We start from the raw sequence: 27,407 nt of genomic DNA, 5'->3' as shown, positions 1-27,407 counted from the left end.
GGTGCTGTTAAAAGATATAAAAACACCCACAATATCAGTAAGAAAAGTGATTTATTTAAGGCCTTTGTGGTAGGGAGAGTAACACCAGGAAACGCAAAGCACGGGAAGTTCCTCACGTAGCTGGACAGGAATGATGTTGGTTTTGTTTGATACTGAGAGTTTTGCACTTGTGAGAAGAGTCCACGGGTGCTTTACAGACATGGATTAACTATGCCTGGGAATACCTTGCAAGACGTTTTCGTTGTCCCACGGTACAGGTGAATAACACAGGTAATAGCTCGATGTGCTGCTCAGGCAGGTTGTGGGAATGGCCAGGCTTTGGGAACGGTTTGGGAAGGGCTGTCCCTCGGCTTGTTGTGACTCTGTCCCCGCGCCACTGGGACACATTCTGGGAAGCCTTAGGGGAGTGCTGGGCACATTCCTCCTCTCTCTGTCATGTCTCTGGCTGCTGGCTGGGCAGGGCGCAGCTTTGAAGGACGAAAGAGATGATTAATGACCACTGGGCATTCCTGATCCTGCCCTCTGCCTAATCCCAGGAGCTTTCAGTGCCCGGCTTATTCCAGCAGAGCAACACACCTGTTTCTGTACCACCGAGTTAGTTTGCGTGACTCTTCATGCAAATGCTGTCGTGCATCAGTATAGTTTATTCAGGCCAGGGAGATGCATCGGCATAAGTGACTCTTTGCTTCTGTAACAAAGCACACAGGTAGGACCCAGCTGCTTAACTGGGAGTGCTGAAAATACGATAGTTAAACTGACAGAAAGTATTTGCACACCCTTTCCTTCTCCTAATGCTCTTCTTCTGTCCTCCTAATGCTATTTTTAAATGAGACCATGGCAGGCACACTCACGCTGCCCATCTGCGTATCAAAAACGCCAGGTCATGGCTGTTGGGAGCCACATCTCTCCTGTGGATGTGGGGGGGGCTACAGGTTTGCACAGAAGCCTTGAAAAAGCCGGATCTCAGCTGGTGAGACATCTCATGTCGATGACCCCGTATTGCAGCAAAGAGGGCTTTGGTTTGGCTGTGTGCACCAGGGCGAGACCGGGTAACTCGTGGATGGAGCTGCTCACATTTCTAGTGCTGAGAAAGTAGATCCGTGGGCATAAATATGTTTGTATATGGCAACGCGGGCATAAAACAGAAGGTGGGTTTTTCTCTGGCGGAGCAGATCGGCAGGAGCTCAGCTGAGTGTGGGGTGATGCTGAAGCACCAAGGGAAATGGAGTAGAGAGATTATATGTGTCATGTGCACACACGCAGACACAGCATCTGTCTTCAAATGTATCCCTTTATAAATGTTAGTGTGGGGTTATACATGCCTGCCCCTTTCTGCACACATGAAATCCTTCTGCATATGTATCTGTGCGCATGGATGCGTATAAATCAACATTTACCTACTGTGTCTATTGCCCTTTATCTGTTTATATCCATATATCTTCAAGCTCGGGTCTGTATTAGCCATAATAGATACAGTAAGTCGCTGATCTGGTGGGTCAAATGGTCAGGGCTCTTTGATCAGCCGTCAGGATACATTACCACCAGGGCCTCCGGTGGGGCTTGAATTACAACTTACATTTGACTCATTTCTGGGGTCAAAACGTCCCTCTTATTTGATCGAATGACAGAAATTGTATAATTTGTATATATCCCTGAGCCATATGTGCTCTGAGTGCCACTCTAATGTGTTTTATAAAGGCACAGCTGTCTTGGTGACTTATTTAAAATGGGATTTTGAAGTAGTGTTCTTGCCATTTAATGTCCTCATTCAGGGTTGCACAAGGTTTATCAAATAATAAATAACATTTAGAACATTCATTTTAGCATAACAATGGGTTCGCTAGTTATAAGGAACTGGATGGCACAGTAAAGCCGTGTTTGGTAAATAAGCAATAATGTAGAAAGCAAGTGATAGCGTAATTAGAAATTAATGACAGTGCTGAAAGCTGTGGATACCGTCCTCGCGTTCTGCCAACGTTCCAGACTAGACAGAGCTCATCTTGGCAGCCCCTGCTCTAAAACACACTGTCAAACGTTGTCATAATCCTGGCAGACGCCTTGTGCTCCCACATCCTGGGCCTCCTACTGATCTCCACTGAATTGCAGACGAGATGTCAACGGCTGATAAAATTAACTTGGGTCTGTGCTGTGTGAGTGCGGGGGGTCCCTGTCCCTGATGGGGATCATGGAGATGGAACGTGACTGCAGTCCTGGAGTGGCTGTGAGGGCAATTGGGTGCTGCTGATGAAGACATGGGTCATCCTCCCCTTGTTCTTGTTCCTTCTGCCCTAGTAGGAAGCTGTAAGACAGGACCAACATGGACTTTGGGTTTCCATCCATCCGTGGCTTTAGCAGAGCTGCTCTGTGGCGGGCGGTGAAACGACAGCGTGCAATTGCTCAGGGGTAACATGTTCTCATGTTGGTTGGTCCGGAGGAACGTGTGAATTCGGAGGAGTTTCCAGCAGTTTGTTTGTCCCTGAAGCAGGTTGCTTGTGGTCACTGCAGCCACTGTCTCAGGAAGAAACCAGGAGACCATACCCATGGCTTAGTGGTACCTTCGGGTGATCCTTCTCTTGAGTCTTGTCCTAGTAAAGACTGCACAGCAGAGCGGTGGAGGGGAAATCAGAGCCCACCATGAAGTTATTCTGAATGCAATTTCCATTTGAGTCCTCTAAAGAACTTTTGTGTTTCTAAGGAGCCTGATCAGTCTTTGCACAGGAAGAAACTTGTGCCTGTTTGGGGAGACATGTCTTGGGGTCTCTATAACCTATTAATTTTAGCTATTGACTGGCTTGATCTGTTGATCACAGGAGCAGATAACAGGGGATGGTCAATGTTAGAGAAAATCACTGATATAGCAGAAAGGTTTCAAAAAAGGGGGAACCTGTCCCCCAGGTGTGGGGAGCTCTGATGCTCCTGAATTTCCAGCAGCCTTGTATTCCTTGAGCTTCACTGTCTTTGTACAGAATCCTGCTCCCTTCCAATCTGCGAGTAATATTTGGGAAGCCTGGAGTCAACCACAACAGGGGCAGGGTAGACCTTGAAGTGAAAAACTGATGACTCTTCAACCCCTTTGCAGTGATATATTGGAAATATTGCTAGAACATATATGTGTATATATAGAAGGCCCCTGGTGAAGAGAAATGAGAGGCTTATACAGATTCAGTTGCAAGAGAGGATTAAACAGAGTTTGGCAGTGCGGTGTGTGCAAACCCCCTGCTAAAATACAGATTCTGCTCCTTCCCTGCTGTTCTTCGAGTAGCACTGCATAACTTCATATGTTGTGCTAGAGAACAGCAAAACAGAGGGAAGACATTGATAGATATTAAATGCCTTTCTCAGCAGACAAGTCAGGAAGAATCTCATGTACTATTTTAGAATGAACAATAGAGTGTTACATGTCATTTATTATAATCAGCAGCTAATGGAAACCCTTCCCAGCGGGGTTTGGGAGGTGAGCGCAACTGCAGCTGATGATCCAGGCTTGTGAATTTTGCATGAACTCTGATGTGACAGTGGAGTTTTTGAAACGGGCAGTCAGGAAGCAATTCCTATAACTTAGTCATAGCAAGAGAAGCTTCTGTTGCTGGTGGAGGGTTCTCTGTAGCGCTTAAATAATAATATAAAAATCCCTTGGTGTTATAAACAGAATGAACATCTTCAACCCTTGATCTCAAAGGATTCCTATGTTGTTAACAAGAGGGTGTTTGAAAAACAGCCACCAAGCATCACAGAGTGCAAAGTGAATGTAACTGAGCAGGTCCTGGACCGAAATGGATAGTTTCTGTTTCTATTGCATTTACTCTGTTGGGAAAAAACAAAACAAACCAACATCTTAGACAGTTGAAGATATCCGTCAGGTGCTACAGAGAGTGCCTTGTTGGGACAGAAAACTCTGAAATTGTGGTAGTGGTTGGATTCCATGCGTAGACGTTCCACCAAGGAGCTGAGGTTCCTGAATAGATGTAGGTGTAGGGGCAAAGGCAGGTGGGAGAAGGGTCCTGGGGTGGGTTGGGGCAGTGGTGGGACAGCAGAGCAGTGGCAGACACTGCAGCTGAGGGCTCGGCACAGTGTCCCCTCCTCCTCTGTGACCTTCCAAGTGACCACAGGTCACATACCCTCGGGTCCATCCTTTCCTTCTCCTTCCCAAGTCTTTCCCAGGGCTTCTGGGATCAGAATCAGCTCAGAGATGGGTTTTGACCCAATAGTGAAGAGCATCTCTGTTAAGCAGCACGCCTGGCTGTAGCCCTCGGTCTGCAAGGAGCGTGATCAAAATGTGCACGAGGACCTGCAGCAGAGCTCTGGTTTAAATAAATCAGTGGTGAAGAAGTCCATAAGTAGGGAAATATTTTAAAAATAATAATAAAAAACCCCTAATCAATGCAGGAGAGTGGTCCAGGGCTGGAGGCAGCACAGCTCTGGTCCATGGTCCAGCTTCCCAGGGGCTGGGAAGGTGCTGGGTACCTGGGGGATGCTGCTGCATCTCGATCCAAAGTGTTACATATAGAAAATATTGATACCAAGAAGAACTCTGATAGAAGGTTGGATGTGGGTGTTTATTGGCACAGAAATGCCATGATGCCAATCAGTGGGGCTGAAGGAAATGGGGACCCGAGAGTCCAGAAAGTCTCCCTGTGTGCTGGAGGGTGAAGGAGATGGAGTGACTGGGGCTGCTCAGAGCACCGTGGGGCACAGCCGAGGTCCGGTCAGACTAAATAACCCTGCAGGGGATCTGCTGGCATGCGTGGGGACTCCTGTGGAGTGGTCTGGCTGGCCAGCAATGCTGATGAGCTTGTAAAGCCAACAGCTCATAAAATAGCAGTAAAATACAGGGAAGGGTGGTGTGTAGTATCTGTCAGCCAACAAAGTGTCACTTTATCAGAGATTTCCCACAGTGCTCAATGCTGCTGTAAATGGACCGCACGTGGTGTACACAGAGCTGCTGCCTTTGATGGTCAGCGTGGCCCAGGGCAAGGTGGAGACCGACACCTGGGGGGACGTGGGGCAGCTCTGGAGGGAGCAGATCATCCTTGAAGCATCAGTATCACGTTAATACAGCGTTTATGTCTGCTTTAAACCCCCTGACGATGCCCCTCCGGTGCTGGGTTGTCCTTGAGTGGTGGCTGTCACTTCAGACAAAGGCAATCCCAGAGCTTTTATGTACAAGCTCCTTCTGCCTTCAGATCCTCCAGCTCCTCACACTGTGCTAATTCCTTGCCGCTGGTCTCCCGAGTTACCCGCTGTGACACAGCGTGATTGGGAGCCAGGTCTTTACATGCTAACGATTGATGCTGAGCTCTGATAATGCGATCACATCGCTATGGGTTAGCCGTGACGAGCAAGATTTTTCTGCCGCATCCTGTTGGGGAGGTTGGTTTTGGCTCCTGCTTTTGGCTTGCTTCTGTAATGGACCTCTGGGGAGTGCCTTTGGAAAAGCGCGTTTATTTGTGGAAATGTAGCACTTTGGGCAGCAGGAATATGGAAAAAAACCCATGGCCTGCTGCTCTTGGGATTTCCTTTCCCAACTGATTGATTATTACATCTCTTCTCAGTGGAGCTGCAGCCCGAGCGGGTGTTTGGGTCTGCTGTCACAACAGAGTGATTAACTGGGGAGCCACTTACTCCCAGCAGGAAAGCGTTATTTTCCACTTCAGAGTCTGGATGAAGGCCTGTGCAGAAGGGAAAATGCCCCCATAGCCTCAGCCAACTGCAGAACGAGCCCATCCTTCCTCCTGGATGCATGCGGGGTTGGGCTCCGCTCCAGCCCCATGATGGCCTGACCTGCTTCAGCAGATCATCTTGGGGCTCTGCAGGTCCTGGAGGATGGTGAGGGTTGTGGAAGGATTGAGGAAGACTACAAAGCCCTGGGGGTGCCACTGAAATGTATTGGTGCCCAAGTTATCTTTTCTTCTCTTTTACCAGTTGGAGGAAAGGGTGCAGCCAGAAATAGATGTATAATGCAAATCAGCTTCTGGCTTCACGGCTGGTGCCGTCGTGAGGTGTTTCTTGGCTTTCATGACAATGGGACATTCTTCAATGACTATAGCATGTTATGGAGGGGTGGGATCCACCTGTCTAGAAGAGTCAAGGGAATCTTTGGCAGCAGGCTGGTCAACTTGGTGAGGTGGGCTTTCAACTGAAGGACTTGGGGGATGGACAGGGTCCAAAGTGGCAATACTTAGGCCATCACATCCAACGGGGGAGAGAGGAGACCTCACCACCATGTTCCTGTATTGAAAGGGTGGCTACAGAGCAGATGGAGACTCCCTTTTTACAAGGAGTCCCATGGAAAAGACAAGGGACAATAGGTGCAAGTTACCCCTGGGGAGATTCTGATGGGTCACAAGAGGGAAATTTTTCCTGATGAGAACAATCAGCCATTGGAATAATCTCCCCAGGGAAGTGGTGGATTCCCCGACATCGGACACTTTTAAGATTCAGCTGGACAGGGTGCTGGGCCAGCTTGTCTGGACTGGGCTTATGCCCAGAAAGGTTGGACTAGATGATCCTTGTGGTCCCTTCCAACCCAGTTTTCTGTGATTCTGTGAAATTTGTCTCAAAGTAGGAAATCCATCAGCAACCATCGAAAGTGCCTGAGCTGAGGCTGTATAACTCAGGTCTATACATCTGTATACACTGTAAAGGGCAAAATATGACTTGGCTTTTATTACTTTAATTAAAACATGAATGAAGAGACCCCAGATTCATATTAAATTGTATTTTCCTGGCTGCTGTGCGAAGGGGCTAACTGATCTGATTACCATGAAGATTACAAACTATCAAAGTGAAAAAGAGCCCTTTGCAAGTATTTCATATTAAACCTTCAAACATAACACTTTAAGAATAATTGTAGTTGTATTACTGGAAAATGATTCATGAATTCTGAATAAATATAAGACCTCAAAGAGAAATGTTCCAAGACCACAGTTTTCGTTCCAATCTGATGAAATTTAGTATCATTTTGCGGCTGTAGAATAAAATGAAAAAAATATGTACATAGACCATATTGAGTATATGTCAGACTAAACTAATGAGATTTTTTTCATCAACTCCCAGCACGCACACGGACAAATGGAATAGCCATTCTCATTTTCTGTAATAGAAAGCACCCAAAGAGGAGGCAGAAAGGATCGTGCTGCTCACAAGTCTTTATTCTACCCTTGATTGTTAAATAATATATTTTAAGTTCTCATATCTTGCCTGCAGAATGTTTGAACTGACATTAATGGGTATAGAAGAGAAAAAAAGTGAGTTTGAAGAAATAAAGTGAGGAAGGGCTAGGATTGGGAATTTTATTAGTATTCCCAGTGGGCTGTAATAAAGATATTTTTCACACAATACAGTGAATGTTTACAGCAGACAATTTAGTTTCCTTCCAACAATTATGAGAGAAATTGAATCTCAGGAAATGTTCGTTTTCTCTAAAATTAGACATAACAATAAAGATACCCCCGAAAGTTTATTAAGGAGGGAAGAAAAAAAAAAAGAAAAGGCCATCAGTCTCTGGAAGACAATTTAGCAAATTTATTTTAAGAATTCCAGATGACTTCTAAAGCAAACCGGACACCTACGTGGCGCTGAGAGCTTGTGCAGCCCACGCCGGGCTCAGAGCTCTGAGCTCAAGGAGCCTTCTTTTTCCCAGGCTTTGGCAATTCCTGGTGCATTTTGGAAGCAAATACCCGAAAGGTGCTTGTTTCCACCATAGACCTGGCTGGACGAGGGTGCCCGTCACTTCTGCAGGCACCAGGTAGCAGCAGGTCACGCTCCTCCATGGGCAGGTCAGGATGCTCCAAGCATGGGAGCCCATGCGAGTATCAATAGGAAGATGTGTGGTCCTCACCTGCCCACCCTTTGTTCCAGGGCAGGTTTCCCTGCACGGAACACGTTAAAGGGAAAAGTCACAATTTACATCAAAAGTAGCAAAGCTGTAGGAGCTACATAAAGTCAGCAGGATGTTTTTCTCACGTGGGTGTTAGAAAGTTGAAAGCCGTGCATTTGTTGCGTGAATATTTGCATGCGTTCTTGCAGGTGCAGTTCACGTTGATCCTTGTGCAAGTGCCGTGTTCCGTCCACCCCCCTGCGCCAGCACAGAGCTCTGCGTGGGTTTGCACACACAAAGGACTAGTTAGCAAAACGCTGTCATCTCAGGCCTTTACATTTTTCCCAAGAAACTCGGTCATGAAACGTCAAGAGATGAGCTGCAGGGAAAGGCACTTGAACGCAACTTCAGGGATGAATTTATCATGCTGGTGCAGAGGTGCTGGGAATCAAAAAGGGAAAGCCACTCTGTAAAAAGCTGGAAACTCTGAAACTCTTTGAGCAGCTCCTCCTGTAGTCTTTAATTTTTGAAAGGCTGCGATTTGGACATGTACTGTAGTTCTTCTGCTTGCCCTCATTTCCAGAAGTTCTGCATCAAGGATTGCTGCAACGTCCATGTTAGAGACACCTACTCCCTTCTACTTGGGTGTTTTTTCTTTAGTTCATGCAATCCTTGACTGCTGAATTCTGCCTCCCTCTGGTCCAGTCTAGAAAGAGATTCCTGTTATTTGATATCAAGAATAGGAATGGGAGAAGAAATGGTGAAAACCAATGCAGCTTAGCTTGCAGCCGAACCTCTCTAGTAATCTTCCTCAAAAGGACCTGTCCCATTTTGATCATATTTGAGACTAGAGTGGGATAATGCTTTTTGGTAACACCACACAGGATTCCTGAGGTACCCAGTTTGGTACCAGTGTTAGCAACAGATGCACTCGGCTCTGTGTCGTCATGGGTTTGTGGAAATATCTGGGCTTTGTTGTGGTGGGTTTGAAAGGTGGCAGCTAAAGCCCTTGAGTACACTGGGCAAACCTGAATATTTACCATGGGGCTGACAACTTGGCTTTGTTACACACAGCCCTGTTGTGCTTAGAACCTCGCGTGCCTCTCCATTAGTATCTTGTTCTGATTCGGGCTCTTCCACCTCTGCCCATCCTCCTTCAGAAAACTGAGGTTCTACCTGACATGTTGTAAACTAGTAAAAATAATAGAAAAACCTCTCCAGCTGCTTAATGAATGAAGTGTTTCGGTTGTTTTGGCCTCCAGAAAGATGGTTTTCTCTCCATGCAGCTGAGAATGGTGCTCCTACTATCTCATGCCTTGCGTGTTGGGTTGGGTCCCTCGTGGTCATGCGATGAAGGTCATGCAAGTGTTGATGTGAGCCCTCTTGCACCTTCATCTCCCCTGCAAAGCTCTTCCATGTGTTCAACAAGCGCTGTGAGTTGCCCCCAGACCTGCGGGTGCCTACAAAAGTCCTTTCTCACTGCCAGTATTGGAGGTGATCGCTGCTGCTTCTGGTTGTGACCTGCAGGCTGGTGGCCAGGTGGCCTTCTAGATGGAGAGTTGCTGTTACCTGAGGGAAACATTGCTATTTTGATTGTTAATTTGAAGGTTTTCTTTTTTGCCTTCTTCCTGAAAGGATGGTACCTATTCTAGCTATTCTTTTTGTCGGGGTTGCTTAACGCTTTAGACGGTATTTGATGAGTGTCTGTGATTTACGACATAGATGGGCCCCTCACAGTGGTGTGTGTGTGTGTTCCCGACTTTATTTTTAGATACCATACATAAGCCTGTTTTTATTAAAGAAAAAAAAAAAAAAGTTAAAATTGTTAAACATAAAATCTGTTTGTTTCCCAAAATTCACATATTGGAGGCGTAAGGCTGAGATTTTCACAGCTCCGCTGGGGATTTGGGTGCTTGGCCAAGCGCCATGTTACACTTCTCACAATTTTGTCATGAGTCTCTTGGTGCTTTGTGCTTTCCCTAACAGCCCGGCACCTTTGTGCTCTTGTGACGTGACACCTTCTGCTTCGGATAAGAGAGTAAATGAATAAAACTCTTGCACTTGGCATTGTGGAGCAAAGTTTGTAATTGTTGGTGCTCAGAAGCTCAGGAAATGCAAAGGAGATAAGAGAGAGGTCCCAGGTGATTATCTTGTGGGCTGGGAGGACTGACATGTTGATGAGTTTTGCATATTTAGGGTCTGCAAGTAGTCAGGCATCCTAATCCAATCGGTAACCTTTAATATCTCCTTTGAGCAGCCCAAACCAGGTCAGGCTTAGCTGCAGACGGACATTCCCTGCCCTGGCTGTGGAGGCGGCACCTGCCCAAACCCCATTGCTGAGGGTGATATCAGGTTGATGCTCTTGTCTCACCTCAGGGTTTGCTTTGGCAGAGCTGGCTCAGATGTATCCGGCTTTGGCACTGGGGCCAGGTTCTGGGGCTGGGGGTCTTTGGGACAACATGAGAGGTGATTTATTGCGCTGGTGATTTCAGTTAATTTCCTTTTCCCATTTCGGCAACTTCCTGTCAGTCTGAAATGTTTTGCGGTGGATGGACTGGTAAAGGATTTCAAGCTCCTCTCGGGGATAAAGAGGAGAGAGGGGAGGGAGGAAGATGGCACTTTGCAAAGCATTGACATGTTCTTAATTTTAATAAACTAAAGAAAAAAAAAAAGGTAAGCAGCTCCTTAGCTGCTAAGGCAACACGTGCTTAAGAAGCACTGAATAAATACATAAAACTTATTTGCTGAAGGCGTTTGTCGTTGGAAGCTTAAACATTAAACATGTCTACTTTGTCTGATACCGTAATGAAGCAGGGATGTTCAAAGAGCCATTAGCGGTGCTCTGACTGCAGCTTTATACATCTTCTCTGTATGTACCAAGGAAGCCACATTATATCAGCAATGCCTCAGTGAGTTTTGCCCCCAGAATGGAAAGGAAGTGAATTCTGGGAGGGCTTGGGCTGTTTTGTAGTGCATTTTCTCTTTCATATTGATCGATGGGGATGTTTTGGTATTGTTTGTTCATAAAGTGCTGGGGCAGCTCTGCTGCCGTCCCGGCATCCCCAAGCTTAATAAAAACTGGCTTGGGATCTGATGAGGCAAATAAACAGCTTTGTGTATTTAGTTTTTTTTAAATTACAGGATAAGGAGGAACACAGATACTCAATCCATTAAGAAATAACTAGGTGGGTGATTCACTACCATTTGTGTAAATGGCACTAACTCTGGGCTGCCTGCACAATTTATTAATACTTCACGGGAGGAAAAAAAAAATTATTTTAATCTCATAATAGATGATGAGCTGTGAAATTGCTTCTGCAGCAGCCGGGCACCCGGGGGAGGTGCTGGATTGTACCGCATTATGCAGGCTCTCCCCACATCCCTGCCTCCCTCGTGCTAATGAGACACGTCAGGCCAATGGTACCTGGGGTGGGTTAGAAGGGGGTGGTCAGTAGGTCAGAGAGGTTCTCCTGCCCCTCTGCTCTGCCTGGGGAGACCACACCTGGAATATTGTGTCCAGTTGTGGCCCCTCAGTTCCAGCAGGACAGGGAACTGCTGGAGAGAGTCCAGCGCAGCCACCAAGATGCTGCAGGGAGTGGAGCATCTCCCGTGTGAGGAAAGGCTGAGGGAGCTGGGGCTCTGGAGCTGGACAAGAGGAGACTGAGGGGGGACTCATTCCTGGGGATCAATATGGAAAGGGGGAGTGTCAGGAGGATGGAGCCAGGCTCTTCTGGTGACAACCAGTGACAGGACAAGGGGCAATGGGTGCAAACTGGAACACAGGAGGTTCCACTTAAATTTGAGAAGAAACTTGTTCCCGGTGAGGGTGTCAGAGCCTGGCCCAGGCTGCCCAGGGGGTTGTGGAGTCTCCTTCTGTGCAGACATTCCAACCCGCCTGGACACCTTCCTGTGTAACCTCGTCTGGGTGTTCCTGCTCCATGGGGGATTGCACTGGATGAGCTTTCCAGGGCCCTTCAACCCCTGACGTTCTGGGATTCTGTGAAATCTGGGTGATGGGGGGAGCAGTGCTTCTGTGGGGTTTTTCAATATAAGTATTTTTCTCGTCAATTTGTTTTGGGGTCCCAAGTGTGACTTGGGGCGCGCGTGGGCTCAAATCTGAGTGCATTTGTGGTGAGCGATGCTTTGGGCTTCAAAGGTTCTGGCCTGATCCTGCAGCCGCTGGCCTGGTTCACATTAAATGACTAGAAATTCAGCAAACGTACTGGGGCTGCCCCAGTTTGTGATTTCATCCGGCTGATAGCCTTGCTTTGTAGGCGAGAGTGCCAAGAGCTGTTACTGCTGATGATCAGTTTTGCTGAGGCTTCTTAGGCTTGGGCCAGGATCATGGGCAGAGGGCTTCAATTGAAAAATTGTCTTTGCTGAGGAGAGGGGGGAAAAATTATTTAGGGCACATCTGGGAGGAAAAAAAGGACTTAATTGGAGACGGGTCGTGTTGCCGTTACGGCTTTGCTGGAGGACCTTGCTGCAGACCTCCAGGTCAAGCAGCGTTTGCTGCAGTACCTGCAGCAGTGCATGGCTCTGCTGGCCACGTGCAGGACATCATATCCTTTGAGATAAAATCCTGAAAAACTTCCCACAAATCATCCATCCAAAGAGCGACACAAAGGCTTTTTTAATCCCTTAACCCCACACCTTCCATTTTGAGCATAAGGGAAATATTCTCTGAGATGACAACCGAAAGGGGACAAGTATGGTACAGAATATAGTTGCCTTCCTGCTCTGGGTAGATTGAATCCAGGCTGAATTAATTTCTTAGAGTGCTTTCTACTAATTCTTCCTTGCATGCACTCCATTACTGTTTTCAGGCCGCCTTATCTCTTGACCTGCTTACAGTGCATTATACATCATTATATAATGTACCCTTGGCTCCACACAAAATACCCAATCCGTGCAGTCCAACAATGAATTTCTGTGAAGTGCACTGATCTTATTATGCAAGTTCAGTATGCCATGAGACAAAAAAGGCAATTATGTATAATCTGTACTCCTCAAATAATTCCCAGAAATACATGGTATTCTTGAGTAGAATATTATCGTATTCCTTGTATTCGCTTCCAGACGAGATACTAGGAAAGGAAAGAGGTTATATTAGTCTGGCCCAGCCAGTCTAATTTTAGATCCTCATGGGCTCCATTCTCACTGGATGTACAATCCCTTCAATATCTTTTAAAAACAAGCAAAAATCATTACAAACAATTTTAAGGAGGCTGATTGTGAGGCAGCTGACAGGCTGCGCTTTGCCGATGTGGAGAGGAGCTTGCACATCTCCTCGCTTTCCCTGGAGCGCTGGCACGTTTGCTTTGAAACTAATAGGGAAGAACAGCCACAAAAACACGTAGCAAAATGAAACCATTTTCTCCTTAGTGTGGGTAAGTAACTAAAACATCGGTGAAGCTAGATATTACTGTGGGTGATCCAGGGGCTTCTACGCATGAAATGTGTCTTACAGCCCTGACCCTGCTTGTGAAGATTCAACAAAGAGTTTTCAGGAGCTCTGGTTATTGCTGACATTTGCATAAGCCAATATTGGATGCTTCTGAAAGCGCTGTCAGCAGACTTTGAACCTTAATATCCCATCTGCTTATCTGGAAGTTGAAGGTCTTTGTTATAGGGACGTGGTGTTGCCATACGGAGTTCAGCCTGCAGAGCTGGAGATGGGGGTCCAGAGGCAGCACCTCCACTTGTGCCGCAACGTGAATAGGACAGCGTGGATCAGGACAGCATGGGGCCTGGACACGCTGTCTTGTGAAAATGGCATTTCAGAGAAGTAACAACAGCAAATGTGCACAGTGACAACCAATGATAAGACAAGGGGCAATGGGTACAAACGGGAACACAGGAGGTTCCACGTAAAGATGAGAAGAAACTTGTTCCCGGTGAGGGTGTCAGAGCCTGGCCCAGGCTGCCCAGGGGGTTGTGGAGTCTCCTTCTGTGCAGACATTCCAACCCGCCTGGACACCTTCCTGTGTAACCTCAGCTGGGTGTTCCTGCTCCATGGGGGGATTGCACTGGATGAGCTTTCCAGGGCCCTTCAACCCCTGACATCCTGGGATTCTGTGATAGGTTTGGGCCAGTTTTGTTAGGAGGCCAGGGAACTAGATGTTGATGTCAAGAACATGATAGAGATGCAAGGAGGTGGAAGGATGATAAAACCAGATAAGGTAGGTAAAAAGGAGGGATGAATTGTTGTGTTTTCTGAAGAGCTCCCATAATTGTTCATTAGGGATTTTTACATCTCCTCCAAAATGCTAGTATTGGCCAATTTTCAGGTCAGCATGTTTGACCAACCGAGCTGCTGCTCTGGTTGCCTACATGGGTCTTGAGTTTTTGGGAGGACAGTATGTGATTGTGGGTTTCCATTCCTCCCTGTGAGCGGTTTTGAGAGCTTTTGTCCACAGGATGTACTCGGTGGTGTGAGAAGGTGGATCTGGAGGGTCAGTGGTGCCAGCAGGTTCAGGTGGAGCTCTCTTTGGGACATGCTGTGGCTCTCACGGTCCTTCCCTGGGCTCCCGCACAAGGCAGCTGCTGCCATGCAATGAAAGGAGGAAGGCTGAGATCTCTGAGGCAGATGACATTTTTCTTTCTCTTTATTTCTGGGGGTAACTACTTCCAAAACTCATTTTTGTCGGTGTCCCTGGGGAGTTAGAGGTCTGTCTCTCTATTCCCCAGAAGGATAAACGCAGCATTACGAATCCTCTATATGCCATTGCATGCTGCACTGCTGCTTCCACGCATGTATATCTGCCTTTATGGTAACTGTAACCTTTTCTTGAACCAGAGGTTTTCCTGAACAATAGCCCTTTGGGATCTGTATGGGCTTTCCTGGCTACATTTTTAATAAACACAATAATTTGACTGCAAGCCTATTACCAATCCCCTGTTTGTTCTGTGGGACAGTCATTTCCACGCCTGCAAAAAACACTAACTCATAGGGCAATCAAAGGAAGAATGACAACCGGGACAAAATTGGTATGTGTTGTGATAAACCAGTCCATCTTCAGCATCGTGCATTGTAGCCTTATATACCGGCCGTAAATAATGGCCTCGAAAAGATATTAAATCTTTAGAAAAAAATCAAGCTTAATTGTAACTATATTTTTGTTTTCCATTTTGGTTTATGTACAGTATATGACTTTTGCAGAGACATTTTTATTCCAGGAAAATGACAGGCCAACAAGAAGCCATAATTGCACTGATTTTTAGAAGTGCCTGCATTACTACAGATCTGATGTACTGCAAGACATGAATCAGAAAAATTCTATTAAAAAATCTCTTGAATGGCTGACACAGGAGTATTATCCACGATGATTAATTTGACTTGGTCATTATGAACACAGACAAGTCTGACAAAATTGCATTTCATTCCCCACTGAATTCATAAAATCACTATACACATAATAAGAAGTTATAGTTCTGTGCTATCCACTATTCTTGACAGGATTCCAGTTCTGGATAAGGTACTGATTAAAAAAAACATAGGGGGAGAGAGGGAGATGGGAGCCTTTTTAAAACCCTACAATAGGACTGATTTCTTTTGCTGTAAATTGTTCATAGAACTCTATTATTTTTAGCCTTTTTTTGGGTGAAGTGGTGATGCAGGTCAGCCACAGCTTGGACAATATAAAAACTGGCTGTAAGCTGTTATTTACATCGAAAGGGATGCAGCAGAAATGCACACGTGTGTGATATGAATCCCGAGGAGCCCTGTTGGGCTGTATCTGAGGGGACAGCGCAGGGACCGTCACCACTCCACTCAGCCACAGCCACCAGTGAGTCCGTATCCAGGTTGAATCTCAGGCATTGTCCATCATCCTGATGGTTATGAATAACTGGCACCCTGGTTTTTATTTCCACCGGCACAAATGAGGTACCAATGGGCAGATTGAGGCCAGAGAGCCGTAAGAATGGTTTCTGGCTTCAGTAGCATGTAAAATAACAACAACAAAACCCTCTCCGGTGAGCAGCAGATTTAGGTGCATGCCTCCCAAAACTTCATCTTTTGGAGTGAACTGAGATTTTCCATTCCCTCTGAATATTGCTGGCTGGTTCCCTTCACAGTCCCCATCCTGCTGAGCACCACGGCACCACCGTCCTTTTGCTGCTGTAGCAACTGGCCAAGGAGATCACAGATTATTAGGGCAAGCAAGACAGAAGGAGAAGAAACGGCCTCAAGTTGTGCCAGGGGAGGCTGAGGTTGGATCTGGGGAACAATTTCTTCCCCAAAGGGCTGTGGGGCATTGGAACAGGCTGCCCAGGGCAGTGCTGGAGTCACCATCCCTGGAGGGGTTGGACAGACACAGAGATGAGGTTCTTAGGGACGTGAGTTAGTGCTAGAGTTGGGTTATGGTTTGACTCGATGATCTTAAGTCTCTCTTCCAACCTAAATGTTTCTATGCTTCTAAGAATGTTTAGGACCCTTTTATCTCCCTTCTGTGCACGTGGTTTTATGAAACTTGTAGAAACTAAGAGACTTTTATTTTTACATGCGCACCATCAAATTTGCTTGAAACCACCCAGCAGGCTCAGCTTTTGGAAGGCCTGTGGCTGCGTTATTGCACGGGATTTGTGTCTGTCGGAGACGGGACAAGGTCAGCTCAGGTAAAGTTAGAAGGCAAACACCCAGCTGGGTTCAAGGCGAAGCCGTGCGGTCACGCTGGGGTTGGCTCTCTGCTCTGGTTGTCATAGCACAGGCTGCATCGGGGCAACGAGAGGAGGAAACGCGGGGAAATGGGGAGTGTGGAGGTGCGTGGTTGCTCTTTGGGTCAACCGATATTTGTTCAGGATTTAAAACCCGCTACTACAGGTGTGGCAGAGGAGCAGAGAGGCAGGCAGAGCCGAGCCCTCCCGTCGCTCTGCTGCGCTCCCAACCTTCCCGCTGGGGCTGCCTGTTGCTGGTGATGGTGCAGACACTTCCAACGCACGTTTGTGTTCCTGCAAGAACTAATTTTTCCCTTTTCAACTGCATTCCTTAGTCAAAAACCTGAGCATGTGAAAATAAATGTAAAAGAGGACGGGAACGCTTCAAAGACAATTTGTAGATTGTATGTGATTGACTTAATAAATACTTCCTTACAGTATTTATCCAACTCTACCCCAGTAATTCATTGGCCCTGCTATTCACACGCCGCATCTCCGTGTGCGAAGATGAGGCAAATCAATTTCCATTGCTAAGCCGCAGAGCTGCTGACGCGGAAAATCAGCGCTCCTTCACTCCTTGGCACGGGGCTGTGGGAGTCACAGGTGCCAGCGCGGCCCCCAGCACGGCCCCTCGAGACGTGGAGCCAAAAGGGTCCGCACCCCCGCGGCGAGCACCGCGCTGCTCCCCTTGCTGACCCCACAGCATTTCTCTTTAGTGAGCAACATTTAAGTGACTTCAGCCTTCTCCTGCCACCTGAACTACCGTTTCTGTCCTCTTGGATTCAGTGCTTTGCGCTGAGCAGAAAACCTCTGTGGTTCACGTGCTGGAGAAATGTATTAAAATCCCCATCTTGCAAATATAATTGTGGCTGTGCTGAGTAATGTGTATGGTGGGAGAGCAGTTTGGAGACTTTCAAGGAAATACGGGATAACTTGCCTTCATTAAGCTTTGAGTTTTGCTTATTCATTGTGTTTGAACTCTTTTCCTCTTTATATGGCTAAAGATCTTCTCTCAACATGGCATTTTGTGTCATCTGGATGATTGGGGTGGGACGGATCACACCAGCCTACGTATTTCCTTGTTCCTTACCAAGAACAAATGTTCTCTCTTAGGCTTATATTTACTGTTGAATGTTATTTGACAGGACAAATATTTACCTGCAATAATACTGCAAATCTCTATCCTTCTCACTGTGAATAATACTTCTCTGAATCAATGCTTGGCTGCAACTCCTGGCTCCTTGTGGATAATCGCACAGAACATGACTCAGTGGAGAACTGGGGTCACTGGACATTTGCCAGGCTGCTGAGGAGAACAGTTTCCCAGATCCTTGGTCAAGTCATGTCCTCTATGATTAGTACCACTCACACTGAAGAGGTGGTGCTGACCGCCTGTAGAGTGTTTTGGACAGGGCAGCACTGTCCTCCTCTCCTGAGAGCGTGGGTGGCTGGCTCCGGTTGCTCCATCCCGCAGGCAGCAGCAGGGCTTGGATGCTCCCAGCAGCTCCTGCCTGCCCTGCGCTGCGAGCCGGGAGAGGGTTTGCAAGAAGAGGCTTGTTGTTTCAGCTGATTTCAGTGTTTGAATGGAAAGAGGAATGATGTGTAATCGCAATAACTGTCATCTGCTGGATGGTGGAAAACCCTAGATCTTCCGTGGTTTTTTGTGTGCCGTAACGGGCAGCCTTTTAGCCAGCAAGCTTCTCTGCGCCCGCGTTTGGAGTCGCGGTGGGATGAATGGGTTCAGGCCGGCTCACTAGGCTAATTTGTAATGTATCCTTATAACATATAATTGGCTGTTTAATTTAATTCATATTAACATAAGAATAGAAAATATGATCCGCAGCGTAGCCCACATGCTGGTAGAAAGGAATGTTGGGTGATACTGTCCGAGGGTTTGAGATGACGGCTTTTGTGTACATGGTGTGAGACCACCTTTTGTGGGACAGATATGTCACCTCCGACATGTCAATAGACACCGTGCGTGACAATAAATCACCCCCCTTTCCCACCTTTTTGAGTGTCTGTCTGTCTAATCTCCCTTCCTTATCTTTCTAGTGATCTATTTAAAATAGATCTATTTAAAATAGAATAAACGTGGCTTGCTTTGGAAAATTGTTCGCAGCGATAGGGTGTAAAAGCTGGCAGGCGCGGAGTCTGATTATGTTGATTGGATATTGTCTAATCTGATTTTGATTGTGTACAGCTTTGATTGTAATTTCGATATGTCTGCACAATACTGTAGCTATTCGGAAAGCTTTGTGATTTAAACAGGTCTTTCCCCCCCCAGCTGAATAGAGCAGAGGCAGAACCGTGGGGGGGGTGAGCAGGGCAAAGGGCCTTTCGCCCTCCTTGCAAAACCACCTCAAAGCCCTTCAGTGAGCTCCTCTGCAGCAACACAAGGAACTTGTAGTTTTGAAGAGAGCTTTAGGAAACTTTGAGTGGGTTTTACATAATTTAGTTAAGCGAAGCAAAGCCACTTGCTTATATACCTGATAGCAAAATAAACCCGTTGGAGGAACAAGTTTGCTGTGCAATGATTTATTTAAATCCCTTTCCGTAAAGCATGGAGTGAAATCCTCTTAAATAACTGGGGAAGAATCGGTGTACCTCAGCATGCGTAGCTCAAACAGAAACCTAACTATTCGATGTATTAAATGGGATCTGTCTGCCGTTGTGTACATCCTCCCAGCCCCTGCCTTCTCTGTATAATACCGCTCCTAGACAGAAGCTGGCTGGAAAAATAGCTGGGCTTGAATTTCCCCTGAACAATGACTGTTAGACCAGAGCTGTCTCAGCCCAGGCTCCGTCTTGTATTTCTTGCATCCTCATATTTCCCCACAGGCAGTGGGAATCTCAGGTGAACGTGAAGGGTCCAGATACCTCCCTGCTCCCCACTGCCTCTCCCATTGACTTCTGTATGCTGGTTAAACGTGGGTTTTCTTCTGTTTTATTAGGGGTTTGCTTCCCTGCAGGCTGGGGTGATGAAGGGCATGGATCCGAGTGTCAGCTCTGGGGCAATGGATTAATAAAGCCTACAGTGCTTAACTGGTTTTGCACACATCTGGGGTTTTGCTCTTAAATCAAGTATTAAGTCAAAATCCAACCATGAAACTAGGTGATCTGGGAAATTCAGCTTAAAATCCGTGTGTATAATACTATGGCTAATCAGAATTTCATATGCTATAATAATATGTGAAACAGTAGACGTTTAGAATAAGCCTCTTCTGACAGAGACTTATATTCTGCTTTGATAGTTAATAATTTGGGGTAGATTCACACTTATATTATGAAGCAAATAGGTTTTTGTGTGGAGTGAGAGTGATTGCACAGGTGCAATAGCATGTCCTTTCTCCTAGAAATCTCTGGTGTTCGCGGTTTCCTTGAGGGAACATGGGTGGGGAGGTGAACAAATAATATTTGGATGAGGATATAAGGAAGGACAAATCTCCATGTGTGGGGGAGTCATGCAGGCTTTCCTTAAAGGATTTAAAAAACATGCGGTGGCTGTGTTTCCAAATGGCTCTCCCTGGTTTTAGCTTCTGTGCCAGAGTTTGTGAGGAATCAACGGGAATTTTGTTCGACAGAGCTAACTCTTGTAAAAACTCTTGAAACCACAAACTGTAGATACTGTAGGAGCCGAGCTGGGTGCCCAGAGAGGGGCTTTCCCTTAAAAATGCAGCAGGTGGTTGGGAAGCGGCCGTGGGCCCTGTGAGCATCACTTGGCTGGTTCCAATGCAGGCGTGGAGGTTTCTGCTCAGGTTTTGGCCAACTAGAGATGTGCTGGAGGGATGTGGCGTGGGAGAGGGGAGCAGCACAGGAGCCCAGAGGGCTCTGAGGTGTCCCGGACAGGCACTGCAGTGGTGCCGCACTCGCTACCTGGCTCCTACATATTTAGGACCTGCTGGTATCCGGGGCTGGAGTTGCCTTTTTCCTTAAAAAAACACCACCACAGTTTTCACTGAAATGTGCTTTTGTGTTTCTTATACAAATAATCACTTTGCTGAAGCAACAAGGCAGTGGTACATTGTAGAATGTCTTTTTTTTTGTGTTTTAGACTTATAATGGTCAGAATGAGAGTAACGAAGACTATGAGATCCCTCCCATAACGCCTCCTAATCTCCCCGACCCTTCCCTCCTGCACTTGGTGGACCATGAAGCTGGATTTCACTCCCTGTGCCACGGCCTCCCTCCGAACAGCCTGATCCCCGCGTACCCCTACCAGAACATGGACCTGCCGGCCATCATGGTCTCCAACATGTTGAGTCAGGATGGGCATCTTCTCTCCAGCCAGCTACCCACGGTCAGTGACGATCCTCACTTACCATCTTTTGCTAAAGCTTCTCCGTGTGTCCTGTTCTGAGTGCAGTTGAATGTAGGAGGATGTTCATGATGACATGTTTGCAGTGTGGGTTGGGAAGAGCTGGTGACACAGCCCTGCCAGGGCTGGGATGCAGTGACAGACACTGCAGTCACCTGCATGGCCGTGCTCATGGTGGCAATTTTATGTTTGTAGTTTGGTGTCTTCCTGAACCTTATTAACCACTCAAGAGCAAGAAGGAATGTTGTTTTTCTCTGTGTACATAATATCCTCACTGAAGTGAGCAAAGTGCCTGTGCTCCGACCCTCTGTGAAAGTCATAGAATCATGGAATAGTTTGGGTTGGAGGGACCTTCCCAGCTCCCCAGTGCCCCCCCCGCCATGAGCAGGGACATGTTCACCAGCTCAGGGTGCTCAGACCCCGTCCAGCCTGGCCTGGGATGTCTCAGGGATGGTTCAGCCACCACCTCTCTGGGAACCTGGGCCAGGCTCTCACCACCCTCAGGGCCAACAATTCCTTCCTCGTGTCCAACCTGAATCTCCCTCCTTTAGTTTAAAACCATCACCCCTTGTCCTATCATAACAGGCCCTTCTAAAAAGTCTGTCCTCATCTTTCTTCTCGACCCCTTTTAAGTACAGAAAGGCCACAATAAGGTCTCCCTGGAGCTTCTCTTCTCCAGGGTGAACAGGGTGGCCAGCTGAAGCCCTGGTTCATGTCCCCCATGTCCTGTGTCCTTTCCCAGCTGGGAGAAGCCCCCAGCCTGTCACCCTGGTGTCCTGCTGCCAGGGTGGCCCCGGTGGCGGGAGCAGGAGCAGCACGGATGCTCCATGAAGGGAAAGCCGCCCTATGGATTTCAGGGGGAACAAGATCCCTCGCTCACTTGCCAACTCAAATTGCCTCTTGGCTCGCGCCGTGGCAAGGGGATACCTCGCGAAGTTTCAAATGACTCTTCTGTAGGAATAAATAAGGCAGGGATAATGAAGTAAAGTGCAGCTCTGGGAAGAAACTTCAGGGCTAATTAGACCTTACGACGCTTCTGTGTCAGCAGCACCGAGGAAAGGTTATGACTTTATTTTGACAGTGGTATTGAGTTAATACTGGTGCTGTTTAATAATATTTTCCTCTTTAGCAGATTTAGCCCTATGGTTAGTTTTCTACATTGTTTCTCTCTAAGATCATTGATTTTCATGGGTGTCGTTGGAAGGCATCAATATCAAACAGAGTTAATTTTGCTTCGATAGCCTGCGCGTCTGCCACTGCGCGAGCTGGAGAGCATTTGGTGTTGATTGCTTGGATAGATAACGGTCTGAAAGGTAGCGATATCTAAATATTTAAATGGAATATTATATCTTACCCAGGGAAAATCCCAAGGCTTTCTGAAGTCCCGATGCATCTCCAGGCTTCATTGTTAATGTGTTTAAGAAAAACATCATGTTCTGCCCATCAATATTGAACACAGGCATATTTCTATGGAATTAAATATTACTCAGGCCGCTGTGTTAGCTTTTAGGTTCTTAGGTGATTAAAACATTCATTTCGGAGACAAAAAGAGTCAATTTCGCATGAAATATTTTTCCCTGGTTTAATTTAAAGCACAGCCCCTTTGTCTGACCCCTATTTTCATAACACGATAATTTTATCCTGTGTTGATTGTCTCATTTTTGAGAGGTGATATTGCACTTATAAATCACTTTCTAAAATACCTAAAGAAACAAGAATAGTGGGATTTATTAAGCAGCTTCTGTATATCTGAAATAATTTATTTTGGAGTAGTCCTTGGGAAATGTTCTCTTTCTTACTTTATGGTACTGGTTTACAAATGCAGCATCGTGACAATAAATCAGGACTGAGCCAGAGGAGATAAGAAGGGGGCTTAGTGGGCTGTAAACATAGAATAGAGAGATTAAGATTTGTTTGCCCCTTACCATGAAAATAAAAAATCCAGTGAACCCTGAATTTTCCATGCAATGAGACTTTTCCTGCTGAAAGGTAACACCTTCTAGTCCTTTTCCTTTTCGGATGCCCAAATAGGGCCCTCCCTTACTCCGGTACCAGCCCATGAGAGCAGCGTTCGTCCCGCCACGCACATGTAATTCTATTAGCGGCAGTGGGAGCAGCGTCATGTCTTTTGGTTTGAATACAGTGACAAATGGCAAACAATTCAACGTCAAATGTTTAGACATGGTTAGACTTTTCCGCTAAAAAAGTAGCGTGAGCCTTGGGGTTTATTTAAGGCATCTTCATGAAGAAATATCAAGTTGCTGAGAAGACATGAGGCAGGACTCGCTGACAACATTGGGGATTGGTATTTTCCTCTACAGCTCAAGAATGAATAAGGAAAATACAGGTGCACGTGGTTGTCCCCTTCGGTGTTTCTCTTGTCCTGGGATGTCCCAACATTATCCTTAGATTGGATTAACCTCCCAGCGCCTCTGCGATGGAGGAGGCTGCTGCTCCCATTATGCAGATGAACACTGAGCCAGGGCGAGTTTAAATCGATCCCCACAGCAGGACGAGAGCTGGAGAGCCAAGGTGGATTTGCTGTGTGCCAGACCCTGCTCCCGGCTCCAGCCCATCCCTGGGGTGCCAGGAGCTCGATTCCCTCATTTGAGCAAAGGAGCAGTACCCTGATGGGGCAAAAACAAAACCACTGTCACCTCTGTTTCATTGTCCCTGTATCACCATCCTCCAGAGCATCCTCCATGCCACCAGCTCACCTTGCTCTGCCCCATGAACCACGTCTACATTTACATCACGCTGTTCTTCACTCCTGTTCCTGTCACTTTAGTTCCTTATTATTTTCTTTTGGCCCCGTCGGTTTTTAGAGGTCAGGGGAGATTTCCGAGCCTGAGGGTGTGGGGCAGGGAGCTGGGGAGGAGAGGAGCGGGGGTGGGTGGGCAAGAGTAGGCAAAGAGATGGCAGAAGACATGGCGTTGGGGGACGGATGGGGTGCAGGGAGGCTGGGGAAGGGGCAGGGCTGGCTCCTCTGGGGAAGACGTGTTATTGTTTGTGTGGATGACAAGCAGAAAATTAATACAGCGGAATTGTTCTTCTACTATCCTCTCTTTTGCTATGGGAGAAGAGAAAGGAAAGAGGAGGAATGGCAGGAGGGGAAGAAAAAAGGAGAGATGTGGTTGTCATTGAGAAATGGGAATATTTTGGAAAAAATAATCAAAGAGGAAAACAATGTTTTCCTTGGAAAGAGGATGATGTTGCGCACTGTGAGCATCCCAACAGTGTTATGGTGCCGACAAGCAACTGCTGAGCCTTCCAGGGATCCACAAGGAGACCTGCTGGGCTGGAGCCACAGTGGGGCTGGGGGCCACGGGGACATGGGGGAAAGGAGGGGAGGGGACAGAGAAACGCCGTGAATCAGTGACCATTGCCAGCGAGGTGGGGTGCCTGCTGGGTTATGGAGCTGCTGTGAATAAATGAGATTTCAGAAGGGATTTGGCAGAACATATTTGACAGAAACAAAGGGCGATCAAGGTCAGAGCCCAAGAATCTCCAATGCAGCGCAAACATATTTCCATAAATATTAGATAGCGGCTGAGCGGGCTGGGGGTATCTCTGGTTGTCAGGTGGGATGGTCCCCAGTACCTGGGTGCTGTGCTGGTCTGGGGGGAACTGGGAGCCCCTGGTCAGGGGGGGACAGCACTGACAGGAGCCCACCACCCCTGCTCAGAAACCCTGATACTTTATGGTTCTCCAAGCCCAGCCAAAGGACATTGCCATGCTGGGGAATACTGGAAAATCTGTTTTCCCAAGGAGTGTGTTGTGGGGCTCTGCTCCTTTCCTGCTCCTTTCCTGCTCCCTTCCTGCTCCTTTCCTGCTCCCTTCCTGCTCCCTTCCTGCTCCTTTCCTGCTCCCTTCCTGCTCCCTTCCTGCTCTGCCACAGCCGTGTGAATTTAGAGCAGAACCGTATATTTTTGCATGGGGGAAGCATCATGGTGGACAAGTGGCAGCTGTTCGGAGCAAACATTGGCTTCGTAGCAGGAATGTGGAGTTTGATGGGAGGCACTGGCAGCCGGCCCCGTGTCTGCATCTCCCTGGTGCTTCTCATGATGGGAGATCTCAGTGACTATTTTAAAAGTGCCAACAGTTCCTGGAGCTCAGTGGGATAACCTTTTTTTGCTCACTGATGCAAGTGTAAAAAGGCTGCAGCCATAGCCTAGAAGTTCTTCATTTTGTTTTTTTGAGTGGAAACAGATTATTTGAAAAATATTAGAAATCCCAGTGGCAAAAAACCACTTGATGTAAAAATATTAGATTTCTAGTTACCTGTGGAACTTGCTTATGTAGAGGGGAAAGAGTAAAGGGTAAATGGGAGATCAGTTGTAGTACCAAGGATGAGTGCAACTCTGAAATTCATGAAGAGCTGGTTGACTGTGCAACCTGAACAGCTGTTTCCCAATGCTATGGGGCCTTGCTGAGGAACAGCAGAACTAATCATAGAATCATAGAATCGTTTTGGTTGGAAAAGACCCTCAAGATCATCAAGTCAAACCATTAACCTAACTCTGGCACTGCCCCATGTCCTGAGAACCTCATGTCCGTCTGTCCAACCCTCCAGGGCTGGTGACTCCAGCACTGCCCTGGGCAGCCTGTTCCAATGCCCCACAGCCCTTTGGGGAAGAAATTGTTCCCCACATCCAAGCCTCCCCTGGCGCAACTTGAGGCCGCTTCCTCTGCTCCTGGCGCTTGTTCCTGGGGAGCAGAGCCCGACCCCCCTGGCTCCAAGCTCCTTTCAGGCAGGTCAGAGATCAGAAGGTCTCCCCTCAGCTCCTGTTCTCCAGCTGAACCCCCCAGGTCCCTCAGCCGCTCCCATCACACTTGTGCTCCAGCCCCTCACCAGCTCTGTTCCCTTCTCTCAACTCGCTCCAGCATCTCAAGGCCTTTCTTGGTGTGAGGGGCCCAAAACTGACCCCAGGATTCGAGATGTGGCCTCAGCAGTGACCAGTACAGGAGACGGTCACTGCCCTGGTCCTACTGGCCACACTGGTGCTGGTACAATTTCCCATCTGCCTCGTGATCAGTGGAAAGGAAGAGTAGCCCCTTGCTAGAGCTGAGGTTGTGTGCCAAGGCTGTGTGGATGGCGTAAGGCTCCAAGAAGCATAATCCTCTCTGGTGCCCACCAGAAGACTTGGAATGAGGTTTCCTGCAAGCAGGTTGCAAGACCATTCCCCTGGCCAGACCTCCTGGCTCTGTGAGTTCCTCACCAGCCTCCATCCTTTCCAGAACTGCTGCTCCTCACCAAACGCAGCAGCTTTTGTTATTTACAGCCTGGGCCGGAGTCAAGGGAAATCACAGCGATTTGCCCTGGACAGCACCCGGTCAGGGTGCGCGGCTGCAGGCAGCGCGGTTGGACGTGGCTGGACAGAGCTGGCACGTGTTGGAAGTTTTCCAATAGAGCGTGTAAGAAAGCAACTAATTAGATGTTGGCACAAAAGCCCAGTAAGATGTGCAGCCTTTTGTCTAAGTTGTTGGAAACACACTGCTGGAGAGAGTCCAGCGTAGGGCAACAAAGATGCTGCAGGGAGTGGAGCATCTCCCGGGTGAGGAAAGGCTGAGGGAGCTGGGGCTCTGGAGCTGGACAAGAGGAGACTGAGGGGGGACTCGTTCATGGGGATCAGTATGGAAAGGGGGAGTGTCAGGAGGATGGAGCCAGGCTCTTCTGGTGACAACCAGTGACAGGACAAGGGGCAGTGGGTGCAAACTGGAACACAAGAGGTTCCACTTAAATTTGAGAAGAAACTTGTTCCCGGTGAGGGTGGCAGAGCCTGGCCCAGGCTGCCCAGGGAGGTTGTGGAGTCTCCTCTGCAGACATTCCAACCCCCTGGACACCTTCCTGTGTCACCTCATCTGGGTGTTCCTGCTCCATGGGGGGATTGCACTGGATGAGCTTTCCAGGGCCCTTCAACCCCTGACATTCTGGGATTCTGTGATTCTGTGACCCCAGTAGACAATACAACTTCCACGTTGTTGCAAAATACTTCCAATACATCAATATTTTAATAATTTTAAAGTGCTGCTTGTTAAAGTAAGTTCTTTAAAATAATGCAGTGTACATGCAGCAGTGCCCTTTAGAGCAAGCTCAAGCTCGTCGGAGGAGCTGTAATAAATACACAAACAAGAGCGGCAGTCGGCAGCACGTCCCCTGTAGCAAAAACTTCGCCGAGTTCCCCGTGTTTCCGTCCCGAGTAAGTTTGCACTGGCAATTTTGTGTTGTGTGCTTTAGGCTTTGACTAATTTAGCTTTCTGCTTATTAATGGTTCGGTATTTAAAAACTAAACTCCGGAATATGAGCCCTTGGTGGGAAATAGTCATAATACAACCATACATGAGGATTTCTTTGTATTAAGCAGAGCCCTGTTTGCAATTCCCTGCTAGTGTTTTTCTCAGAGGCAATAAATGAAAGAAATATGTCTTTTTAAATTTTATAAAACTCAGAAAAATGGTTTTAAACAGCTTTTCTTCACCTCCTATAATTATTTATTTTCAAACAGTCCTTCAGGGTAATGTTCCGTTTTCTTATTTCACACTCCTTTTTCTCATAAATGAACCATCACTTCAATAAATCATTATGAAAACAGAGACTAACACAAACCCTGA

The 27,407-nt window shown here is 47.2% G+C and overlaps 1 protein-coding gene across 1 annotated transcript in view; it reads left to right on the top strand.

Annotated features, from left to right (window-relative positions):
• TOX2 (TOX high mobility group box family member 2) overlaps positions 1-27,407 on the top strand; it is a 130,828-nt gene that overhangs the window by 58,021 nt on the left and 45,400 nt on the right. The window contains exon 3 of the mRNA XM_082065367.1: positions 20,532-20,777. Coding sequence (XP_081921493.1) covers positions 20,532-20,777 — 246 coding nt within the window. The remainder of the gene's footprint in view (positions 1-20,531; positions 20,778-27,407) is intronic.

The sequence above is a fragment of the Streptopelia decaocto genome (assembly GCF_964273445.1).
Source record: "Streptopelia decaocto genome assembly, chromosome: 14".
NCBI classification, from domain to species: domain Eukaryota; kingdom Metazoa; phylum Chordata; class Aves; order Columbiformes; family Columbidae; genus Streptopelia; species Streptopelia decaocto.
Note: the sequence above shows the minus strand (reverse complement) of the source record. Positions and strands in the feature narration are given on the sequence as shown.